The 16,189-nt window shown below is 51.6% G+C and overlaps 1 protein-coding gene across 1 annotated transcript in view; it reads right to left on the reverse strand.

Moving 5' to 3' along the window:
• Window positions 1-16,189, reverse strand: part of Msp300 (Muscle-specific protein 300 kDa) — an 87,185-nt gene that overhangs the window by 41,623 nt on the left and 29,373 nt on the right. The window contains 14 exon segments of the mRNA XM_076322366.1: window positions 1,685-1,795; window positions 2,048-2,410; window positions 2,503-2,661; window positions 2,938-3,748; window positions 9,394-9,545; window positions 9,632-9,931; window positions 10,015-10,353; window positions 10,460-11,102; window positions 11,172-11,773; window positions 11,861-12,511; window positions 12,600-13,445; window positions 13,447-14,616; window positions 14,720-15,505; window positions 15,581-16,189. Coding sequence (XP_076178481.1) covers window positions 1,685-1,795; window positions 2,048-2,410; window positions 2,503-2,661; window positions 2,938-3,748; window positions 9,394-9,545; window positions 9,632-9,931; window positions 10,015-10,353; window positions 10,460-11,102; window positions 11,172-11,773; window positions 11,861-12,511; window positions 12,600-13,445; window positions 13,447-14,616; window positions 14,720-15,505; window positions 15,581-16,189 — 7,542 coding nt within the window.

The following is a 16,189-nucleotide window of genomic DNA, read 5'->3' on the forward strand; positions in this document are numbered from 1 at the left end:
GGAGGTCACTTGATTTTCTTGCGTACATAGTATGTATAAACACGTGTCTCTCTGTTTCGGATCCGACCAACGAACGAACGAACGAACGAACGAACACTCGCTAATCGCGTGGCCGAGCTACTCGTAACGATCGAAAACTCGAGACAAATCAAGCCTTTCGTGGAAATTGTGCTGCGTGTACTGTGAACGTGTGTGTTTTGTGTGTGTGTGATATGTGTGCATAACGAAAGACAGACAGAGAGAAAGAAAGAGAAACAACACACAGAACACAAGTAAAAATCTCTCTCTCTCTCTCTCTCTCTCTCTCTCTCTACCCCTCTACCCTGTACGGTGGTATGTAGATAGGTGTGTAGGCGACAGAGGAGACAGTGCCGAAACAGTTGCTGTTCGTACATACATGTAGACATGTATGCAATTGTACTTTGTGCGACTACTACTTTCTTCGCATAAACGTTGTCTCTCTTGTGAAAATCGTCGTTCTCGTCGTGTAACGCGCGTGATATACGAGACGACGGTGTGAGACGGCGAGATAAAGAAAAAAGAAAATAACGAACACGTGAATTACACAAAAACAAGCAAAATCAAGTAATCCTCTTTTGGAACAACAACACATACAGGTGTCGTTAAATTATAAAGTGGAAAAGAATGGAAAGAAAAGAAAAACTAAATTCTAAGAAAGACTGAAACCAGGACGTGCGTGAGAGTGAGATGGTTGAGAGATTGGTCTCGTACAATGTAAAGAAACGGAAAAAGTGAAAACCTTAGTTAGAGCGTGATACCAACCAGCACCGCGTAACGGATGTACCACCACAATGACAACGTGCTCGTTCGATCGCCATTTGTGCAAAAGAACGATCGATTCCGATCCAAATGGCGAAAAGCGTAAATTTTCGTTTAAAAAGACTCGAGGAGTTTTCGGATGTTTCGGGCAGCGAAAATAAATAGCGAGTTATGTACGAAAGGGACGGATAAGAGGGGGAGGTTAGCGATCGGCGTTCTCTCGCGAAATGAAATTATTTTCTTATCGCGAGTTCGATTTATCTTTGGTTAGAATCGAAATATCGGAGCGATCGATCGAAGCTCGGGGTCGTCGAGCGGTTTGCGGTGAATCGGAAAGCTTCGGTGGTAAAGGGGATGCGAAACGTAAGCAACGAGGATTTAAAGTAGGATCGGGACACGCAGGTTCGATCGAAACTAAAAGGAAACACCTTGAGGCGAACAATGATTTAAATAAATATTACTTCGACCTCTGTCTCCCGATAAAAGACGTGTCCTCAAAATGTATTATCAAAATGTTTCCAGTTGTAGGACAATCTTTCCAATTAGTGTGTTACGACGGTTTTATCGGTTAGTTCGCTGGCTACGAGGCAATCCGCGTTTCCTCGTAAACCGATACGATTCTCGAGTTTGGCCAGAGCTACTCTGCGCGTAGTTAACGGTTAATGTGGCTCGCTCGACGGTTAATCGTTAGTCACTTCGAACGTTAATATTACGGAGAAGAAGCACGAAGAGAGTGATTCGAAAAAACGTACGCCTTTCGGAAGAACGTGACTCGAAAGGGGTATAGAATACACGCGATATCCTGGTGGTGGCCTTTAGTTGGTATCGAGCAAATGCAAACAATCAACTTGCTGCTTTAGCGCACTTGTGCAGGTGAGAAAAGGTGGGATCAAGGCGAACCTACCTGTTGCTCCTGCAAAGCCTTCTCCTTGTCGCTGGAGAGGTAAGTCGGGCTGAGTACCGTTCTCAGTTGCTGCTCCACCTGTACGATCTGCTGCCTCAAATGTTGTATCTCCTAAAATAACAAACAGACGTGTCTCAGCCGTATCCTTTTCGAAAGCGTAGAAACGATTGCCGAAAGGTACGGTTTCGCTTCGATGTCGCGGAACCGCGCGGCAAGAGCCGAGGCGTTTCGATCGGCAATCGTCTTTCAAAAGAATACAGCTCTACGAAGATCGAAGGACGAAAGGACGAAACCCACTGGCAACGATAAGAAACTCGAGCGGGACACGCTTCGTCGTCGACGAGCTACGTAATTCGTCCTAACCTGTTGATATTGATCGATTTGGGCCAAACAAGCCTCTAGCGACGTCGTCTGCTCTTTCACGGTGTTATGAAGACCGTCCAACTCGGTCAGTAGTTCGTCTACCGTCTCGCCGATTCGACTGTCCCCGCCGATCCCGGACCGGAAGTGAACCTGAAGCTTCTCCATCGATATACCGATTTTCGTTTTCTGTATCGCGACGTCGCTGAGCATTTTCTCCCGTACGATGTGTTGATCGCGCAACGGTTTCTTTTTGCTCTGCGGCGATTCGAGGCTCTGTCTCGCCTTCTCGATCCACGTTTTCACCTCCTTCATCTTTCTCTCGCATTGCTCCCATTCCTCGCTGGTTTCTTGCAGCAGAGCGTTCTGAAAGGAACAAGTTCGAACTCTGTAGATGTTACGCGCGCGCGCGCGCGCGCGATCTCAGCTATTCGACGGTAAACGATATCGAGACCAACCCTTTCCAACAGTTGACCCTCCACCTGAACCTTGCCCTCCTCCGCCTCGAGCAGCTTTTCAGGCAAGTCGCCCACGCTGCAAACCTGACCGATACTCTCGAGTTCTTTCCCCATGTCGCTGAGATTCTTGTTCATCTGCTTGCAGCTCTTCGCGGCTGTCTGGAACGCGACGCGGTAACGGGTTCTCCGATTAGCGACGAGTGTAACGAGATCTATTCTCTCCGTTCGTTCGACGGATAGACGGAGGAACGTGTTTCGCTTTCGAAGCAAGTCGGTCGGTCGTTGGAAGCTCGATTGTTTCTCGATCCGTAGAGACGGTGGTATCGCATCGCGAAACGACGCTTATTCGAGCCACGTTCCTCCATCTCCGCCCAAGTACCGAGAGAAAATCCTCCGACCGCGTATTCGACGATCGTCTCCGCGTTCTCCACGTACCGAATACTCGTGCAGCCTCTGTCTGGCTTGCGCGAGACTGCCGAGCTTCAACGGCTCGACTAGGAACTGTCTCTTCTCCTCGGTCCACGCCTTCACGGCCTCGTACAACGTCAAGAATCTCTGCCAGGCGTCGATGGTATCGGCCACCACTTGCTTCCTCTCGTCCAGCCAACTCCTCACCTGGTTCAGCTGTTCGGTGACGTTGTGCACGGTGCTCTCGATCAGTTGTTTCTCGGTCTCGTCCCTCGTGTTCTCGGCAATGGTACGTCCGTTTCTCGTCAGTTGTTCGAGCTTGTCGGTGATCGCGCCCAGCTCGTCCTGCACTTGTTTCAGCTGCTCCTTCAGAGGGCCAGGCTCGATCGATCTGTCCTGCACCTTCAGCTCGGCCTGACGTATCCAGGCTTGAACTTCGTCGAGGTCGGTGAGATAATCCGATCTGACGGTTCGCGCCCGTTTCTGTTCCCTCTGTTTTTCCTCCATGACCTGCCCAGTCGCCTCCGCGCAGAGCTCTAGGGCCGTCAGGTGTTGGGCAAGATCGCTCGGGACCAGCTGCTGGCTAGCTTGGTACCGCGCCTTAGTGCTTCCTGAGAAGTTCTTGGCGGTGTCGAGAAGACCCTCGACGGCCGAACGTAGCTCGTCCAACTCCTCCTCGGTCGCGTCCTGGTCCGGGCCGAACACGTAGAGGTTCGAGGCGCGCTCGCGCGCCTCGTTCAGACGCTTCCTCAACTCCTCGATTTCACGTTCGGTGTTTTCGAACGCCTCCAAGTCTTCGTCCGCCTTCTTGGATTTCGTCCACAGAGCGTCGACGAGCCTGCAAGGATCACCGGAGGATTGGTCTCGTTCGCGACGGTATTTCGATCTACGTATGTACACGCGTCTATTCGAAACTCGATCGGACTCTAGGAAGACGTCGTTCGCTCGATTCTCCGTCGGACAACGAACGATTCGAACACCGACAACGCCGAGAAATCGTTCGGTTTCTCGATGGATCGCATTCGTAACAACAATCGGGTTGGAACAATCGAGTTTCAAGGAAGCCGAACGTCGTCGACTCGTCAAGATTTCGAAACGTACGAAAACCGAACGAACTTTTTCCACGGTCCCTGCTCGTTCCCTACTTGGTCGCAAATTTTCGAATCGTGCTCGTAAACCGGGGCCGTTAAAAACTCGAAACAACGCCCAACGACGGCCTTCTGGAACAAATTCGATCCGATCGGGGTGCTTGCGAAAGATTACAGATTTTCGGAATACCAACGTCGCGGTTAGCAAACCCGACCCGCTACCTTACCAGCGGAAAACGAATTGCCCCCTAAGCAGCGTACTTTGGTACGGCGCGACGACGAGGGGGTAAAAATAGATTTCGGCATATTTCCTGTGCGAACGGTCTCCAATAATGCGTGCCAGCCCGCGATCATCGTTGCGGCGAGTGTAGGGCAAAGGTTGCCGAAGAGAAAGAGAAAAAGGGAGAGAGATAGATAACTGGTCGGAGAGAGGAAGAGAGGGAGGGAGGGAGAGAGAGAGAGAGAATATCTCGAATCGATCGACCGGCCTTAAGGAATTATTCGAGTCAGAGGTGCGACAAATTTAGAATCGGAAATGCGTGTCGCTGGTTCGCCCGTAGTTCGCTGGTTGGCTTCGCTCCAGCCAAGAGCGGAGGACGTTTTGGCTAAAAGTAGACGAACGAAATGCGCGTGTGTGCGTTTCGAGGAGAAGTTGTTCGAACGAAAATTATTTTTTCGCTACGGTCGATGGTGGCCGGTCTATTTTTATCGTTTATCGGTATTATTCGATTCGATTCGTTTCGGAACCGTTCTATTTTCTGGATTTAGTTTGCGAAAAGATCGATCGTCGAGTATCTCTACCGGTCGTTGTTTCCCCTCGTCTCGTCGTGGCCGAGAGGATCGAAGAATGTTTCGCCGGAGCGTATTGCCAAGTGTTTTCATAAAGATGACAACATCACCGCTATAGGTATAGCGTACCACGAGGAATGTCGCAACGAACCGTCTCGTCGTTCGCGTTCGCGTTCGCGTTTGCATTTGCATTACGCGCACCGTATTTTCGTAGTGTTTCCGGTCGGACAACAATGACGTCAGCTTTAATCTCGCGATTTCGATCGCTCGCTCGTAGATACGTAACGGCTTCGCTATCACCGCTCCGATACAAAGTCTCGAGTCGCCGGTAAGGTCGCAAGATCGATTCCGATCGATCGCGAACGTGGACGATTAAGAATTTTTCTCTATCACGTGCGTTGCTACTTTCGACCGGATGCAGCGCGATTTCAAAGTACAAGGAAGGTTCGCGTTGTCAATGTCACGTTTCCTACGCGGCACTGGTTTCTTTTCGCGCGATGACATCATCGGTGCTACGAACGAATCGTGTTTAACGCGAGTCGCAATCACCGGATTACCGGTGCGATACACTCGAGACGCGAGCGACGTTTACGAGACGTCGCGTATCGCGGTGCGATCGTTCCTCGTCGATCACTTTTGCGAAATGTGTCGATCCTCGGCGTAAGAGGATACCCGTTATCGAAATGCTCGAAGAATTCGATCCGCGAGAACCGACGAGCCGAATATTCGAAACGAAGGTAATCGCTGCCGCCGGTAGCGGGAAGCGGATGTCTACCGTCCACATGATGCAATCCTTATGCGGGCATGTGACTCGATCCAATGTGCTCCGGCAACATTGAGATATTTTCGTAACACGACCGACCGAGCGAGCGGTCCACTTTTTTCAAGGATCGATCGCGAAAAGCAGCGGTATCTACGGGTATCTGGAAAACGAGCACCACTCTCTCGGACCACTTGGAACACCGGATGACACCTCCAGCGATCGAGTAGAAACGTTTGCCGTTCTCGGCAGCTCGAGAAACTTTCCGTTTTTCGATAGAACAACCTCGCTGGCAAACGAATAGAATCTATCGCTGACCGTACCTATTCGAAGAATATCTCGTTTAATCTCGGTCTTGTTTATCGCTCTTGTTCCCCCTTTGGCTCGGTTCGTTTTTCGCGATAACCTGAGAGGAGTTCTCGCCGTGGAAATCGGACAACAGTATGGCGCGGCACGATCAAGCTAAACAGCAGCGTTCGCGGTTCGAAACGTTATTAGAAGGGCGTAATAGCGTTAGCTTTGAATTTTCGTCTTGGCGAGGCGCCGCGACGCATGCGGTTTAGGCTGTAAACGCTGGCCAAGCCGGCCAGGAACGAAAATCAACGAGAGTCGAAAAGCGGCGCACGCCGTTGCGCCGTGCCGCACCGCGCCGCGCCACGCCGCGCCACGCCGCGCCACGCCGCGCCACGCCGCGCCACGCCGCGCTATTCCTAAGAATAATACCCGTCTTCTTCGCGGCGAGAGAACACCTCGACGCACGGGTTCATTGGCTCGAAGATCTTTGCCATCGCGGTTTTTCTCCGTCGCGGCTGCCTTGGCAGACCGTTCGATACGATTACAATGCGGATCGAAAGGTTGCGGCGGCAGACAAGCTTTCGGTTACCCTTTCGCTCTCCAGATTCGCTCGTTCCTCTCGTTCGGCAAGGTTCTCATTTTTTCGAACCGCCGCTGGACACTTACGAAGCATCGCGAATTACTTTCCTCCCCAACCGATTCTTTCCCCGATCGCGCGGTATTTTCGTAAAAACGAGATCGGATCGCGTTAAAGAGTCGCGTTAAATAGGTTGCTCGACGGTTCGCGGAACAAGGCTTACGTTACGTGCCGCGATTAAAACTTTGGTCTGGGTTAGGCAGACGGCTGAAAATCGACCTACGAAAGGTTCAACCGTGCGAAAGAGGAGTGGAATTTTTACGCTCTTCCGTAATCGTCGAACGTCGCGATCGAAATATCACGTTCCGGTGCGCGATAAAACTCTCCTAGCGTTGAAATACAACCGCTGGATTTGCAACCCCAACGTCGTTGGCAGCCACCGCGCGACGCTAACCGACTGTCCTCCCGTCGTTAATTGAAAATCGATGTAGAAAAATTGCGACGTCCGCGTCTCGTCGATTTTCGACGACGACTCAAAGTCGATCCACGAACGTCAAAGTTTTCTTCCAGCGATTGAAAATCGACGCGTTACGATCGATACGATTTTCGAGGAAATTCAACCGTCACTTCCGCACCAATTCCTCGACGAATGAACGGTCAACGGTCGTTCGCGACACTCGCGATTCGCGGCAAGAACGGAACTTGTTCTTCGACTCGATACGATACGTTTCACCGAAACGAAGCTACCGCTGTGTGGCACACGTGCATGGAAACACGTTTCACCGTTCCGCTTCTGTATCGATTGGTGATAGAGGCGGCTCCGGCCGTCATAATATTTAAGCCAATAACCGCGTACAATCCCACTAACCCAATAAACGCGAAAACACCGATAAAAATTCTTTTCGTTCGTTACGTACTGCCAAACGACATGCCGTGCCCGTTGATGCCGAACCACGCGACAGATCGCGTCCACGCACTTCCCAGCCCGGTGTTTCCAACTCTTGCACAACTTGACGATAGTTTATCGAACACTCTGGAACGTTCCAATCTTTCGCGGTAACGGCTCACTCGCACCAAGATACGCGACACAGAAGGGATAACGATTGGACGATATCGCGAAACCGTTGGAAAAAACTCGTCCCACGAATCGAGGTATTATCACGGTTCTCGTTCTCGCGATACGTTAACGAGCGAACCGCTCTTAAAGGACACGCGGATTATTCTCGTAACAACGCGTGACGACGTCTCGACTTGCCGCGAACTCGTCGTCATACTTTATTTCCAGTGTACCGTGCCGCGTACAAATGGTGACTGGCATGTACACGGCCCGTGGATATTACGCCATGGAATTCAGAAGCGGGCCAACGTGCCGCCGCCGCTACCGCCTGCTGCTTCTCACTTTTCTTCGGCAAATCTATATTTAGTGCGAATTCGATCGACAACGAACGGAACCCCGGATTCGTCGAACGAAATGCACCCCAATGGAAAGGGAGTTCCGAATCGTGGGCGTGCTTAGTGTCCACGAGATGGTGGGAATTAGCCCACGATCGTTGAATCGATACCGCTCCGGGGGGAATCTTGGATCATCGATTGTCCAACGTCCCTCGATTAACGACCCGTCGCTGCCGTCCGCCGTAAATAATTCGGGTTACACGTGTTACGTAATGCTTCAACGGTGTTTACAAACAGCATTCGTGGAAACGCGAGCCGCGTACGTATCTACGTACGCGTGTACCTACGTATGTACGATACGATACGATACGATACGATACGTTCAATTTACGGCCAAGCTTTCGCAGACTCGTTTTTGCGGGTGCGTTTTTTGTTTTCATCGAGTTCTAAAATACTTTTTGAGTTGCAAGTAACTCGTGCTTTGCGAAAAGATACGCGCGGTGCTCGTTTACCTCCAAGGACAATGTAGAAAATGTAGCGATAGAATACATTCGTCGCAACATCTGACACGATTCGGTTTCTTCGACCATGAGACTCTTATAGAACCGACTACCGTACAAGAGCAATAAAGCCAGCTTATTTCGATTCGTTTCTGGTTATGAATTTTATAACGCAGAGTATCGCGAGACACGGTGCACAACTATTTACAAGGCCTAATTACGTCACGGGACTAATTTGGGTATGATGGAACGCAATACGACACGTAATGCATGCTAAATCGATGCCTGTCGTAACCGACAAGGAATCTGCTCCTGTCGAGAAACTTTGCGCTTATCCTTTCTCTCTCTCTCTCTCTCTCTTTCTCTCTCTCGTTTTCTCTTTCTTTCGCGTGACCGTTTTCTTTTTCACTTTGCAACGGAGACCTCCGTTGAGCGAGTTCTTTTCGTAACTCGACGCGTTTACCTCGGATCGAAAGAAACGAATAACGCGCGCAAGTTCGCGACGACGATGGCTGAAAACAATGAAAATAGAATTACGCGTAGAAAATATATAATACGTATTTAGATACAGATATTCGTGGTTCGTCGCGAAGATGCTCTGAAAGAAAACGTATAAAAGGGCGATGGGACGAAGAAGCGGACATTGTCTCTCCCTTCGGAAGGGATGGTAATATGCGTAAGCAAAAACACGCGCATGCACATGCGTCAAAATCGCACACAAGCGCACCAATTTCACGAGATTGGTAGCGGAGCGCTCGTCGTACGCAACGTGCTCTCTTTTCAAAGAAAGAACGAACAAACGAACGACCGAGTATTTGCGATTAATTTAACGACGAAACGAAATTTGCGAAAAGTTTGTCGAGAAAAACAATTGTATAATAGATTCACCGCGTAACGGGAGCCGAAGGCTTCCCAAGTAACCGGAAACGGTTGCAAACGTTTCCTCTTTCGAAGGAAAAGAACGCGATTCGATTAAAATGGTCGTGCGCGACTTCGAGAGGAAATCGGCGTTGGCGAGAGTTCGCGATCGGTGGAATTTCAATTCGATCGACGAAAAGAAGACAAAGTTGTGTTTCGACTCACGATTCGACGGAACTCTGCAAATTGTTGAGCTGCTGTTCGAGCGCGTGCGCCGGGGCTTCGGTGAAAGCTGCGAGGTACGCCAGAACGGATCCTACCAGGGATTTCACTTCCTCCGTCATCGGTTTCAATTTCTCAACTTCTGCCACCAGCTCCTGCTCGTAACGAGAAAACAATTTAGAAAAGAAATTCATCGTTCGAACATCGGGGACACCGATCGTATAAAAGCTGGGGAACTTACGCGCAAAGCTTTGATGGTGTCGAGCAAGTGTTGCTTGGAGCGCAATACCGTGTCCACGAGCTTGCTCTTCTCTTCGATCGCATTGACACGGGTTTCGATGAGCGACCATTGCGCTTTCAAGTCTTTCCAGTGTTTCGAGAGCGCCTCGAGAGCGTCTCTGCGACCTTCCAAGCCGGACACCAGCTCTTTCCATTCGGCGGTGATCTCGGACAGTTGAGCCTCGATCGTCTTCTTATTGTTAACGTCCGCCAAACGAAGGACCTCGCGACCGCGTTCGTTCAGAAGATCCAGTTCCAATTGCTAACGAAAAGATGGACAGACGTGTCTCGATCGTTTCCTTCGTTTCTAGAATCTTTCTCGCTAAGGAAAAAGTGCGCAAGTACCTGGACGTCGTTGAGCGCGTACGTGATTTTCTCAATGTTGAACTGCAAACCGGCCAAAGTCGTGACAGGCTCGTCCGTGAATTTCGATACGACGATACCGGCTCGAACTCGTTCCAACGTTTGCGTATAATCTCTCCAGGTTTCGGCGCCTTGCTCGAGTCTGGCGCGTTGCGATTTCGCGGTATTCAGGGTGTTCTTCAGCAATTGAGTGTGCTGCTGTTGCTCGGCGCTCAGTTCCTCTTGCTCGGAGGTGGTCAACGACGGCCAAATTTTATCGGCCGCCTGCTGGATTTGCTGGGACACGAGCTCGCGGATAGTCGGTTCGCTTCTGAAATAAATCTGAAAGGAAAATCGAGATTATTCGATTTTATTGCTCTCGGAGCTACGCGTACACGCGTACACGCGTACACGCGTGTACGTGGATATAGATCCAGGGTTTACGAACCCTGTGTTCCTCCAGGTCGTTGAGAATGTTCTCGAAATCGAGTCCATCCTTGTCGCTTTCGAGTCGAATTTCCGCTTCGCGGACCCAATCGCGAAGCTTGTCGGTGAGCGCGGCGTACTCCAGCCGTAGTTTCATGTTATTTTCCAAGTAATTGCCGCGTTCCTCCATTTCCCTCGGCAAAGAGGACAACAGGGACACCGCCTCGCTGAGCATTTCTTTCAACGAGCCGGGCATACCTTCCTCGTAGGGTATCGAATTCTTTAGATTCTTGATTCGGTCGAGGTGTTCGTTGACAGCTTCGCAGAGTTCTTTGTGCTTCTGCAGCTCGGCCTCGACGCTGCCCGGATCCCTTTCCAGGAGGGGTCGCGATTTTACCTCCTTCTCTTTGTCCTCCAACCAGTCGAGGATCTCGGCCAGTTCGTTGGCTAACCTCTTGTGTTCCGCCGCAGCCAGTTCGTGTTGTTCCCTCTGAGTCTCCACGGCTCGCCTCAGACCCTGGAGTTGCTGCTTCAAGGATTGCAATTGCTCGGTGATGTTGTTTCTATCGGCGGTCGAGCCCTCGGCCGCGATTTGCTGACCTTTGTCCGTCGCGCTGGCCAGAGTAGCCTCGCACTCTTGGATCTTGAGGATCGCGTCGTCGTACCTGTCGACGAGAAACGGTAATTTCGTAAACGTTCGTGAACCTAAGGTAAAATTACGTTCGATCGAGTACCTCTTGATTTTCTCCTCCGTGGTAAGACCGGAGGTCTCGATGTCTCGAACGATCTCCGTGTACTTGGCAACGAAGGTGGTGATTTCGTTGATCAGGGCGATGAATTGTTGCCGCAGTAGTAGCAACTGCCGGAGTTTCGCTATTTGCGATTCAATGGCCTTTATCAGATCGTCTTGTTGAGTCAACACACCGTGAAGATCGGCGACATTCGCCGAGCCCAGATCCGACAGTTTCGCCTTGTTCGCTTTCAGATCGTTCAGGATTCTCTCGTAAGCGTCCAGCATCGCCTCGACGTCTTCGACGCGAGCCCCGATAGGTTTGTTCAGCTCCTGAAGCTCTTTCTGTACGTCCGTCATGTACTGCACAGCCTCGGCGACTCGCGCCAACGACTCTTCGGCCTCGTCGATGCTCTTTCGAAGAAGGAGTGCTCTCTCGTTTATAATTCCAGCCACCCTTCCGTGGGCTTCTCTCATGTTTTGCAGCTGTTCGTTCAACTCGAGTTTGTCAGCGTCGCTGACCGTGGGAAGGATGGATTTTCCTTGTTGCATTATCTTCTCGATGTCGTCCGCGTACTCCTTGGCCTCTTTCTTCAGACGATCGTACTGGAAAATGGAAGGCAAAAGAAAGAATATTTGTGAAATTTTCGAAAGGAAATGAAATTTTCGAAAGGATCGTTGATACTCGCGTACCTTGGCGAGTTGTTCTCGCAAAATGTCGATACTGGACGACCGCAGATCCGAAGAAGTAGCCACCTCGGCTTCGTTGATCCATCTCCGACACTTGTCTATTTCGCTCTCGAACGCTTTCCGGCCTTGAAGTAGATCCGCTAACGCAGCTTGTTTCTCCTTCGCTTCGGCCTTCAGTTCGACGTAGTCGTTGTTCAGCTCGTCCAAAATGCCCTCGAGCCTGGCGCGATCCTCCTCGCTACACTCCTTCAGTAAATTGTTCCCCTGCTTCAAGATGTCGTTGAGGTCTTTCTCGCTGAAAGAATCGATATCGGCTTCCAATTCGCCGTGCTGCTCGATGTCCTGTTCGACCTTGGCGGCCTTCAGAGGCAGGTAGCCGCTCAGTTTCTTCAAGTTGTTGCTCTTGGACTTGATCCAGGCTCGCGCGCGCTCGAGCTCACCCTCGAACTTTCGACGCGCGTCGGCCGCGGCCGTTGCGCTCGATATTCCTTCGGTGAGGACGGCGCAGAGCTCGACCTGTTCACCGCGCAGGGCTTTCGTCTCGTTTTCGAGTTGTTGCTGCTCGTTCGCCTCCAATTCGTTCTGCATGTTTCCAACTCGCTTCTCCAGAGTGTCGATCACCATTTGTTTCCCTTCGGCTTCTTTCAGCATGGCCTGAAAATACGAAAATACGAAAATACGAAAATACGAAAATCTACTCGAACGGAGTTTCAGGTTCGTCGAACCTCGTCGCCGTTAGTACCTTCAGAGCGAGTAGTCTCTCCTCTGCCAGCTTGGTGTCGTAGCCCACAGGCGCGGACAACAGTGCCTGTTGTTTCTTCTGTTGTATCCAATCTCGGTTCTCGTCAATCTCTTGCCGGGTCGCCTCGATACCTTGAGCGGTCATGTCCAACACCTGCGCCTTTCTCTGGAGCTTCTTCGCGGTGTCGGCGTACCGTCTCTCCACCGACTTGATCTGCTCCTCTATCTGCTGGGAATCCAAGTTGCTCACAGAGTCCATCACCTGGTCGCCCAGACTCTTCATCTCGTTCAATCTACCGGGTCCCTGTGATTCGAACTCGGCGGCGATCTCCTTCGCGTTGGCTATCTTCTGTCCGATCGTTTGCCCGTTGCCTTTCTCGATCGCGTCGACTTTCTTCGAGAGAGCGTCCAACCAGGACTGAACGTTCTGCACCTGCGATCGGTACTTTTGTATCAGCTCCTGGGCAGCCTGTTTCCCGGCGATAGCTTCGGTGAGCTCCGCCTCGAGTTTGTCGAGACCTTCCTCGATGTCTCGATCGTCCTCGTGGATCGAGAGCTCGGTCATGGCGTGCGTGCGACGCTCCCCGACGTTTCCGAGTAGATCGTTCATCGCTTGAAGCTCGGCGTGGGCCGCCTCGGATCGCAGCTTCGCCGGCCGAGACTTCCATTCCGCGCAGAGCCCTCGTTGCTGATTTATCCACGCACGGAGAGCGTTCTTCTGTCGGGTTTGTTCCTCCAGCTCGCCGACAGCCTTCGTCACGTTCATCAGGTGTGCCTGTGCCTGGTAAGACGGAATTCGAACGTTCGATTTCAGTTGTTGCTCCGCGAACAAACTACGATTATTGTTTCGTACGTACCTGATCGATGAGGTCCTCGAGTTTGATCCGCACCTCGACTTCCCGCGCTGGGATTTGCACGGGCGGAGCATCGAGGGGGCTTCCAGGCCTGGACACGCAAGCGACCGCAGCTTCGCAAGCTTCGACCGCCAAAGCCAGTCGCGTTTTCTCGGCTTGCAGTTTGTTGTGCAAGGTACGCGCGTTCTCGAATCTTTCTTTGGCTCGCGCGAGGGTGTCCAAAGGCGCTACCATTTCCTGCGCGATTTCTGGCTCGTAGGCGTCCAAGTTCTTCATGATGCTCTCGAGGGTGTTCTCGTACTCTTGGAACTTGACCAGCGATTCCGCTAATCGTTTCTTGATCTGCAACGCGGTGTTCAGGAGAGATTGGTAGCTCTCTTGCACGTTTTGCAGCTGGGTTTCGATGACGGTTTTGATCTCGGGATTCACGGCCACGTAGCGAGCAATTTGTCCGTTACCTTTCACCTTGAGATCTTCCAACACGGTCGTGTAATTCTCGATGTCTACCAGCAGACCGTCGTGTTGCTTGATTTGATTCACCGTCTGCTCCTTGCTCGTGATGTAAAGGGAGTTGTGGGCCATCAGCTGGAAGGATATCTGCAGCAGCCATTTCTCGGTCTCTTGCAAAGCTGCGTGGTAAGCGTTGTACTCTTGCATCTCGTTCTCGATCAGCTTCTTCCTCTCGTCGACCCGATCGCTCAGCTTTTGCCAGCGTTTCGACAATTCCTTCGTTTGGTCCAACGGTCTGTTCTTCTCCGCCAATTTGGACAGTTGGCCGGCTTCTTCCAGCAGATGGTCCAGCTCGGTCTTTTTCCCCCGGATTTCCTCTTGGATGTGTTTGTAGCGTTCCAGCATCGTTTTCACGTCGCCGAATTCTCCCTTGGTGTCCGGTAGTTCCTGTATGCTCTTCTCGGTTTCGTCGAGCCAGCGCTCGAATTTCCCGTGAGCCTCGGTATGATCGTCCCAACGGCTCAACAGAGACTTCAGCTGAGCCTGAACCGTGTTCAGATCGATGCTCAGTTGTTCCCAGCTGGAACGGAGTCCGGCCATGTCCGATCTCAATTGTTCTTGTTGCTCCGGCACCGCCGTGTCGATCGCTTTGGTGAAGGCTGTTTGCAACGTGGACAGTAGATGTTGACCCTCGGTGATTCGCGTTGCGACGATCTGTGGAGGGAAATGAAATCGTAGAATCGTAATCTCCGAGGCGATTTCGAACAGTGGTAACTAATAGGTAAGATTCAACGGTCTCGAGTTCACGGGAACTCACCTTAATGGTTTCCAATTTGTCTTTCGCCCATTCGGCGTCACCAACGCCCATGCAGTCCTGGACCGAACCGCGCGCGATGCGCAGCCAATCCTCCATCTCCTTCTTCGCCTTCAGGAACTCGGTGTGGTCCGACAAATTTTTCTCCACCTTCGAGACCAGGCCTTGCATGTCCGTCAACAAGGACGTGTAAGCCGATTGCAGTTGCACGGTCTTGTCGCGTGCCCAGCTGCAAGCGCTCATCTCCAACAACGCTTCGCATTTGTCGTTCAGGTCCTCGAGGACTGGCTTTTGCTGGACAGCTTCCTCCACGAGGCTTTTGCAGCGCACCAAGTCCTCGGGGGTTTTGTTCTCTTTCGATTGCTCGTCGTTCACCTTCCTCTGGAAGTGGTCGATCCACCTCTTCATGCTGTCCAACGCGGCAGTGAATTCGGACCAGCTGGAAATACAGTTGGACAAGGTTTTACGAGACTCGTGGCACTGCGCTTGCAGGGACTTCCAGTTGGCTTGCAGCTGCTTCACGTCCTGTTTGATAGCCTCTTGACCTTCCGGTCCGGTACTCGAGATCACGGCGTCGCTGAGCTCTATCACCTTGGAGATCAAGGTCTCTCCTTTGGGAAGGGAGGCGACGATCTGATTGACCTTGTTCTCTCGTTCTATGATCCGGTCCTTTTCGCCGTGGGTGTCGCAGTGTTGTTGAAGTTCCAGTTTCGCGTGGCGAACCCAATCGGCCGCCTCGTTGTGCGCTTGATGGAATTTTTCGTGGTCGTTCACCTGCTCTTCCAAGTTCTGAAAATTACGGAACGGGCCAATAGGAATGTGTCTTGAACGTGAAAAACGGTGCACCGGTAGGGAATGACGTACCTGTATTTTTTCGGAAATCAGTCGATTCAGTTCGTCGTACTTGGCGAAGGTCGATTGATAAGGGCCCACGGGAATGCTGGAGTCCTCGGCGAGGCGAGCTTTCAAACGATCGACGGTCTCACCGTGACCTTGGATGTCTCGGTGAACCGTCTTGTACTTCTCCAGGACCGCGCGTTTCTCGCTGAGATCGTTCTTGTAGATCTCGCCCGGCTGAATTTTCCCCTCGATCTCTTTGATCCAATCCGCGGTGAGTCGATGAATCTTGTTCAGTTCCTCCAACGCGGTAGCTCTCGCCGATAGCTTCTGTCTGATGTCCTCGACGTTTACCAACAACCTCTCGAACTCCGTCTTGAGATTTTCGGTATCCTCCTGGATCTTGGCGGCTCCGTTCTGCTCGGTGTTCATGATCACTTTCTCCTTCAACTCGAGAGCGTAGCGCAGCTTGTTCTGTCCCTGTTCCAGAGTCTGCCTGATGGTCTTGCACGTGTGCAGTTTGTTGTTCACCTCGGTCAGCGTGCTCGGGATCTCTTTACACTCGCCGAGTTTGTCGCGCGTGCGTTCGATCCAATCCTGGCACTCTTGGTACAACGTATTGTGCTGTTGATGTTC

The sequence above is a fragment of the Ptiloglossa arizonensis genome, chromosome 10 (assembly GCF_051014685.1).
Source record: "Ptiloglossa arizonensis isolate GNS036 chromosome 10, iyPtiAriz1_principal, whole genome shotgun sequence".
NCBI classification, from domain to species: Eukaryota; Metazoa; Arthropoda; class Insecta; order Hymenoptera; family Colletidae; genus Ptiloglossa; species Ptiloglossa arizonensis.